Here is a 9,599-nt window from a genome sequence, read left to right as displayed (position 1 = left end):
TGACCTGTGGGGTAGACTTTTATTTCTGTGGCAGTTCTACGAAGGAAAACATGACCCTCAACCATGGTTAAAATAGACTGATACTCTGTAGATAACCTCCCCTCCCCACTTCTATATCAGAAATGACCTGGATAGAATATATATTTTATTTAGCGCTCATCAATTGTCTCTGAGCGTTTGCACCAAACGCCTCTAATTACATTAACTGTTAGCTGATAATGTAGAGAAAAAAAAAAGTATTTATTTATTTCAAACCTGCCAATTCAGGTATTTTTACTATATTTTCGATTATTTTTCTCCTTAAAGGATAATTAATTGTTGGAGATCAATGATTTTGGGTAAATGGCTTTAGGTTATATGTAAACCACTAGTACAGTGTCGCATTTGTCCTTCATCTAATTTTGTTTTTCAATTAATCATTGGACAGCTTTTCTATTACTAACAAGTTATTATTTTTCTTTATTGAATTTTAGTATAATAGCTGTACCTAGACCATTTGGGGCCCTACTTCATATTCATATTGGGGACATATTCATTTTTGGATCCCGAAATAGATTTATTTTTCAGACATGGGATGATAATTTTTTTCCCTTGGCGGATTTTTTGGGGCTCCCGGAATGGATACAATTTGGACATTTAGAGTTAAACAATTTTTTCTGTTCAAGATTTAATATTAACAAACTCTATTTATTTAGAAAAATCTAAACTAGCTATAGACAATGTGGGTCTAAAACTTCCGATATTTCTTGGAACATTGTTGACCAATGGTAAGTATTATTAAATTTAAGCTTGGAAAAGGATCTCTCTCCACTGCTAACTAACTCTGAATTTTTCGATATTCTTATTGGTATCCATAAATTAGAAATAGATATTTGTTACATTAAACTTTTTTAAGTAAGCAAGTGATACATCCAGTTTTTGATATAAACCCTGCATAATTAATTATTAATGTAAGACCAGTAACTCTAACCAAGAGATACTGGATTTAATTAAATTAATTAATTTACCAAGCTGTAGCATAATACATTATATTTCATTCTTTTATTAGAATTTAGTTTTTTTTTTTTTTAACAGAGTAGCTAGAGATCATGCAAATATTATTTGCATTATTTTATTAATTAATAGTCCAAAATGAATTAATCTCATAATCTTAATATTTTATAATTCTTAATAATTGAAAGAAGCCCCCCAGATTGGCATCCCTTGCATGGGTTGTAACGGGCTTCTCTATGAGGGCTATCTACCGCGGAGAAGTATACGACATTGATTTTATGAACAAGGTGCATGCATTTGAAAAAAACATTTTCAGGCCAAATATCCTGTTTTCTAAAACTTTAAGACATTTTTCTTTTGTAGATAAATGGTATTCCATTTCTTAATGATAAAGAACAGAAGGGAGGAGAATGAGTAAGTAAATGTTAACTTTTAGGTTTCTATAACTGAGTATTTTTCCCACAAAAAAACAATATTCCTTCCTTTTATTTTTTTCTTAAATTATTATTTTTTTTTTCCTTATTTGGATACAGATCACTTGTCTTAGTTACTTGAATAGGGTGAAATGGGGTAAGTGTTATCAAGCCTTCTCTATTTTTTTATCTATTAAATTTATTTTAAATTGTCTAAAATTTGAAAAAAAAAATCTCTTTTCTTATATATATATTTATGTATGTAAAAATTTCAATTTGTTTTTGTGATACTATGGTCCTATACCATAATTCAAAATTTTAATTATTTTGCAGATCATCTTGATTTTCACTTTTTGTGTAAGTATTTATTGTGATTTACTTCCTAATTAAAATATAAGGTTCATGTTTCTATATGTATAAAGCTGAATTTTTTATAGTTCAATACACCTTCCATCCTGAATACTAAATCAAATGAGAATTAAAAAAAACATGTTTTCATTGGAAGATATTTTGACTAATGGGGGGAAATGGTGGTATAAATGGATGAAGTTATAATGTTGCAAATATATGTAATCTGGAATTACAAAATTTACAACTTTTTAATTCCTATTTTTTTTTTAATTTATATTGTTTCAGTATTCAACTTCTGAAAAGAACCAGATTGTATGATTTGGAAAAATTAACCAAGGTGCTATGTAAAAAGAAGTATTTAAAATATTCTTCAAAGTAAAATATCTCAATTTTTCCAAAAATATCACATACAACCTTCATCAAACTCATTCCTTCAAATTATATTTTATATTCATATAAAATACATTATACCTCATAGAAGAGAACAAATAACATTAGATGCTTATTAGTAAGAACGATAATGCTACGAGTATCGACTATCTTCAAAAAAGAAAAACATTACAGGAGCATACTATGCATCATTACTTGACAAGCCGGATGCAGAACTTGCAGAAAAATAGCCACATTTGCAGAAAAAGAAAATCTTGTTTCGCCAAGACTATTTGGCCATCTAGATAGACCAGATCTAGCCCCAAGTGACTTCTTTTTGTTCCCTCATCTAAAAATTGTGCTTGGAGGACGAAGATTTTCATCAAATCAACAGGCAATCATCTCTGTGATCAATTATTTTGCAGGGAAAAACGCTGATTACTTTTTGGACAGGTTAGAGAGATGGGAACATCACAGGGAGAAGTGTGTAGAGTTACAAGGAGACTATGTTGAAAAAAAAAGAAAAAAAAACAACAGAAAAATGTCTTGTATTTTTGTTTGGTCAGAAACTTTTACTAGAGTAAAAAATGAAAACAGCATCCCTTTTGATTAACAGGAAAAGTTTACAAATATTAAGAAACAAGGACAGAACCACAAAAAAAAAAAAAAAAAAAAAATGGACACAATGTTATTGAACATGAATTGTCTCTATCAAACTCTTGATTCACCCTTCACACTATTTAATACTTAATACAGATGGAAATAAGCATTAATACTTATACAAATGAAAATAAAGATGTACAGAACACAGGATGTGCACTGACCATAAATTATCGGAACACAAACCATAACTAACTGTACAAACTATGACCTGATTTCTCCAACTACCAAGCAGAGAATTTAGCAGTGATAAAGGTCATTGAATATATCCTAAGGAATGCAGAATATCTAAGAAACTTGTGGGCAAATAATAAGGACAACAGAACTTTAATTGACTGTACACAGCATAAAATCATACACCTCACATACTACGCATCTTGAGAACTTAACAGACCTCATGAACATAAAGATAAAGATCAGTCAAACATGGATCTAAGGTCACAGTAGTAATGAAGGCATTGAACAAGTAGGCTTGTTGGATAATGAAGCTGGTCATGACCGACAACTACAACACTCTACTACAGTAGAGTACCATTATTATTTATTAAGAAAAAGTGTTTAAGCAGACTTACTTACTAACTGGGACATAGATTGGCAAACCATTACTGAAGTATCTCTACACTATCAACATCACACTACAAAATCAACATAAATCAAAAATAACACATTACAAACTAACACAACTCCTGATGGAAAATGGAAAATCTTGGAATAAACACCACAAGCATTCCAACATATTCTCTACAATTGTACACAAGATGAAAACAGCAAGGGGCCAACTCCTGAAAATTTTTTTTTCTTAAATACAGAAAGGAGCTGGTAACATTTGCCTAATCTATCAACTGATAATAGTCCACTATAGAAGATTGCAATTGTTTGATCAAAACAAGATTTACCACACTATCAAATTGAAGATCCTAGAACATTATAGAAGAAAAAGTACTGAATCGAGGAATCCCATCATCATTAGTTTGTGGTGGATTAGATCTTATCTTTTTTCTATTCTATTTATAAAATTTCAATTGTATATTAACTAACCACTTGTTTTTGCTGTTTTGTTTTTATTGCTTTAACATTTGTATCTTTTTATTGTACTTTTTACCATTTTGATATTTGTTTTAGTTTTCTCCTTTGCGTTTTAATGTATATTGTTCTTTTATATTTCAACATGCTCAAATCAAAATTATGGTTGTAATGGTAATGGATTGTAATTGAATCTGTAATATGGATAAATACACAACCCTTCCAAAGGGTTACTATGAAAGGAAAAAGAGAAAAACCCTTATGGTTCTCAAGCTGTTATAATCCAAATTCCAAATATCAAGTTCCTGATTAATCTTACCCCACTTTTCATTCTCATGTCTCCAAAAATGTTTCCAAGTGTATCAATATTACAAAAAACATTACATTTTTTGCTTAACTATAAACTGATGAATGCTTTTTGGTTTACTATGATTATTTTGGATAGTAAACATATTTTTTTCATTTATGTCAATTTAAGGCAAAGGGAGGTAGGTGAGTTAAGTTAAGATGGGCTGATAATAATTCACCACTAATTCATAATTGTTTTAGCCTAAAAATTATACATAGATTGTACCTACTGGTACTGGTACTGGTATTTGATGGGGGGGACAAGTCCTACAAGTGGGCCTAGTGGTCTTTTTTGCCAACCCCTGACGGCTACCTAGGTTGCTGCCGCGTACTAACCAAGGTGGGAGTGTCAAGATTCATTCTTCTGGATCGCCAAAAAATGAATGTTAATCCGCTTCAGGTGGGAATCGAACCCACAACGTTCCAAACCGAGTGCACTAGGACCTACTCCCAACCCGCAGAGCCGTCATGTCCCCTAGATTGTATCTAAGGTAATATTTTCGAAATTGTACCACTCGCTCTTTAGACACTAATATAATAAAAAATAAATAAAATAGTGGTGACATATTATGAGCCTAAACTTAACTCGCTTATTATTATTGTTATTTTTTTTTTTTAATATGTTGTTAATATATGAAGGAAAAGAATTGATAAGGGTTCTGACATAACAAGACGTTATTCTTTCTGAAAAAATCTATTTATTAATTACACAAATATTTACAGAAAAAATAACTTATTTATTACTTACGTGTATATATAATATTTACAAGCTCATTAAGTTTTAGCACTTTAAATATGAACACATCTAAACATTAGGCATTTGTACTAAAATCTATTTTCTCTCTTCTAAATGTGATTTTTCTAAGATAAAACAAAAAACTCTTAATGACATAGGAAAACAAAATTCTTTTATGACATGAGATCCATTCTAAATAATTAACTAAACAACTTCTTATCGAGTATGAAACACTTTTTTTTTCTTTTTATTTGTATAATGTATGATAAAATAATAGGTGTATTCATGCAACTTATGCTAAATCCTGAAAGTGCTATTGTGCTAACAGTTACCACAAATTTTGAGTAATTATCCACGTTCTTTAAACAAATTTCAGAAGATCAATACCATAACAGAAAAAAAAACTTTCAATTAAAAATAAATAATCTGACAATAAGCAAAAGTAGTAAACACTCGAAATGAAAACCTTATAATGATCTCCAAGAGTTTCATGTTGTTTAAAAAATTCTTACAAGTTTTAGAAAATCATTATGTTGGGGAAATATAACAAAGTTTCTTTTATTTCCCAAGTAAAGAAATAAACTAGCTATCTCTTACATTGGAGGCCATTAAGTACAATGTTATAATTCAAAAATATAAATCAGATAAATTTATAGTAGTGACTTCATCATGGAAGAGTAGAGGAGCTGTACCTATGAATACCTATAATTTGATATTCCCGAAATTGGGAAAATTTTATATTTGAAAATCTACTTAAAACTTATCACATTGTGGTAAAATATTTTACTTTGAGTTACTTATATTCATAACCAATACCAATGTTATAAGCTTATAGATTATGAAATTTTAAGATTATTACAATTTAAATATTTAACAAATGTTGCATGAATAACCCTAGTGTATATTTAAATCTTAGAAGAGAGGTAGAACACACTCGAACTCAGACCTAAAAATCTTTTCTGTGAATTAAATTTTTTTAGGTACACATGAGTTTTTAGATCTGTCTTTCACAGACATTATTAATTATATGCCTAGCTTTTTCTAACGATGAATTGAAACTAAGTTGCAATATCACAGGTTGAATTTATTTTAAATATACAATAACATTATTTATTTTGTGGTACGTATTGTCTTTTTACTGGTCCACGATTAGTTGTATTTGTAAAACAGAGCTTTAAGCTATTTAAAGATATTAGTGGTTTCAAATTCTAGTATTAACTACGGTGTATTTTAAAAGTATTGTGCATTTTTTTTTTAATTTAAACTAATGTTATTTATTCTTCACTTCTTGATTTAAGTTATGTATTTACAAAATTATGAAAATATCCGTCCTTCTTGAGGATTACCATTCTCTTTTACTAAATTTTCCTAACACACCAATATGATGAAATTATGTTTATAACATTTCATTGAAATAACAGTGTTCTAGCTCAAAGCAAAGAATGTCCATTTCATTTTTTTAATATCACAAATAGAACTGGTGATTATATTGACCTGCATTGGTAATAATTCCTTACAGAAAGCATCACTTGTTTTAAAATACTGAAATTTACATTTATAACATTTGATATTATCGATAATTAAATAAGCCAATTTAGAGCTCAAAATTTTAAAATTTACTTCCTGGTATACAAAAATACTTAAAAAATATTTAGACACTAGATATAATTTTGGAAATTAAAATAGTAAGTATTTTATGAGGTAGAAATGTTTATTGTCTTCACCAATAATTTTTTTTTCCCTATTTACACACAATCACATTCTCTTTTATTATACATTTCTTTCTTTTCCAAAAGGCATCTTAAAAATATTTTAAAACCTTTTTCGATATTGTCCATAATACTAATAAGAATAAATCTAATTATCTTTTTATAAATTAAGTGGATCCACTCGTGATGTTGGTAACTTTATATTGAATTTCTCATCACATACAGTTTACGAATACTATGAGGTATGAGGGTGATTATAGCAGTTCACATTTTTAGTTTGTTAAAAATGAATTCGAACTTTTCTAATTTTTAAGAACACCCATTGATTTGATGGCCCGGTGAGACTCATTATTACTCCGAAAATGACTATTAAGTACACTGAGTATTCGGGGATGGAGTCTTCTTTGAGTCGGTCTCAGAGACCCTCTGGAAGGTTCTTGCTGAGGAGGAGGTTGTTATGTGGCCCCGACAGGTGACGTATCAGCTCTTGAAGTGATTCGAATGTCAACTGACAGAAGCAGCAATTAAAATGTCCCGAGTCGCCACTCTCACCCCCACCGCCCACTGATATCACGTTCCTATGCACTGAACAAAGATGTTTCAACAAATGCGCCTTCTGTTTGAACATGGCAACGCAAAGTCTACAGGCGAAAGGCTTCTCTCCGGTGTGAACTCTCAGGTGGGTCTTTAGGTTCCAGGACATTCCAAACTGTTTGCCACAATACTCGCAACGATATTCTCTCGTTGGTGCTTTGTTACTTTCTTCTCCTTCGCTTCCTCCACCTGTACAACAAAATAAATTTATTATTTTTTTTTTTATTAAAACAAAACTTAATGCTTGTCTTTTAATGAATGATTATATTATTACCCTGAAAGAAGAATTCTTATTGTTAGAATTATTAGTTAGCTGTCAAATGTCACATCTGTACGTTTGTCAGTTCTTACTACTCCTGTTCAGAATTAGCCATCACCCAATTAAGAATGCTTTCCTCCTTTGTTTCAGGATTCCTATTAATTTTGTTAAATGATAATAAGTTCAGTCATTTCTACATAAACAATTCTTATAAAAATTGTAATTTTTATATTATTATTTATTATTATTATTAATATTTTGTTTAAAAGTTCTTCTCTATAGCATTTAACAATAATTATTAAAAGTATTCTTCAATTTACTAGCAGTTATGTGAAAAAATCTGGCTTCTTTTTGCCTTAGAATTCAAAAGCAGGGACGGAAACAAAGTGACAAACTTTTATAAGGAATAATAAAATAACTTTCATTTGTGGGTATTTAATTAATTTAAGTCGAAATATAAAACTATGAATAAAATACAAAAGGACAATGCAACTACTAAAAATGTAAAAAAATGTATTATGTTTAAAAAGCAATATGCACACTCAAATAAAGTAGTTTCTTTTTATAAGATGATGAAATTATTTCAGACTGTTAATCCTAAACTGGGGAAAGAGCTCTAAAAGGTTTATGGAAAAATATCTATGAAATAAGCATTAAAGGACTTTTCAGAAAATATCTAATATAAGAAAAAAACCTAATGAGAAGAACATTTTATAACTTTTATTTTTAATTTGGCAGAATAAAAGTTTCATTATAAAATTTAAAAAAATTTAAACCATAAAAATTTTATTATAACTGTAGTTTTCAAACTGTTTGGGGAAAAGTTTTATTAAAAGAAATAAACTGTTGATGAATTTTTTTTTTTAATTACAATGAAATGGTTAAGGAAACACATTAACATACCTATTAGTGCTTTTATTTAACATTTTAGTTTAATTATATTAATAATACTTTATGTATAATTTCACTTCCCAAATAGAACTTATAATCACTCAAAAGATATTCTAGAGCTGAAAATCCTCATTCAACACTGACCTAAGTAGTCAGGCAATATCGATTAATAATGAAATTTTATCAGAAAGAAATATTAGATACAAATTATTGAAAAATAAATTAAATTAGATCAGATAATAGAATGTTCCAACAATTGAAGCTCTGTTGTATTTGCATTGCAACAGAAACCATGGACAGGATATTAACTTTTTTTTTCTTGAAACAATTTTAATAAATCTTAGTAACAGCTAAATCCTTTATATAAACTTTTTAAGGAAACAGTTACTTTCACATTTAAAGCAGAGAAACAGTTTCAGTTAAACAGTTCAAATGAAACTTCTTGTGAAAGTAAATAAATGTTTTGGTCCATGTTCAAAAGCATTTCACAAAAGATACAGAGTTCAAAAGGTGTCTAATAGATCAGTGATATGTTATAAACAAAATAAATCATTTAATAATTCTAGATAATAATTGTTTCAGCGGTGAGCACTACCATATTACTGTACAATGCATCGAATGCTTGTCGAGGTTTATAGTGAGGTCGTGATTTATGGTGCTTGCTCTAGGCAAAGCCGAGAACTTTGAGTGTTTTAAGAAATTCAAAAGTGACTATTTAGATATGAGAAACAAAAAACGTGAAAAACCAACAAAAATGTTTTGAGACAGTGGATTACAAAATTTGTTGGATGAGTTTGATACTCAAATGCAAAAACAACTTGCAAATCGATGAAATGTCACATGAAAACCAGTTTCTATATGTTTGAAAGCCATGCAAATAGAAAACTCAGTACCTGAATGAAAGACAGCAGTAAAACTAAAAATCAACTTGGGAAATACTGTTTGCCATGTACAAAAGAAAGTTATTTCTTCATAGAATTATGACTTGTGATGATAAGTGGGTATCTTACAAGAACCTTAAGAGTAAAAGAATGGGTAACATCAGGTAACCATCAAATGCAAGGTCATATTGCTATGGACAGGAAGGTAATTGTTTGAGTTTGGTGGGTTCAGAAAGTTGCTAAGCAGATAAGCTGCTAAAACCTGGCAGAACTGTTAATACTGAATTCTACTGGCAACAAATAAATGATTGATTTGAAAAAAAATGGAAAATAGCCAGAATATAAAAAAGACAAACAAAAAGGATTTTGTTT

The 9,599-nt window shown here is 29.3% G+C and overlaps 1 protein-coding gene across 3 annotated transcripts in view; it reads right to left on the bottom strand.

The window, feature by feature from the left end:
* Window positions 1-4,867: 4,867 nt before the first annotated feature.
* ken (ken and barbie) overlaps window positions 4,868-9,599 on the bottom strand; it is a 110,810-nt gene continuing 106,078 nt past the window's right edge. For 2 of the 3 annotated variants that reach the window (XM_067048908.1, XM_067048910.1), the window contains one exon: window positions 4,868-7,385. In XM_067048908.1, the coding sequence (XP_066905009.1) occupies window positions 7,018-7,385 (368 nt within the window). In that variant the 3' untranslated portion in view covers window positions 4,868-7,017. The remainder of the gene's footprint in view (window positions 7,386-9,599) is intronic. The other variant, XM_067048909.1, reaches the window with a different exon arrangement.

Source organism: Halyomorpha halys, unplaced genomic scaffold, assembly GCF_000696795.3.
Source record: "Halyomorpha halys isolate HHAL.00 unplaced genomic scaffold, Hhal_1.1 Scaffold792.1, whole genome shotgun sequence".
NCBI classification, from domain to species: Eukaryota; Metazoa; Arthropoda; class Insecta; order Hemiptera; family Pentatomidae; genus Halyomorpha; species Halyomorpha halys.
This window is presented reverse-complemented; position numbering and strand designations above follow the sequence as displayed.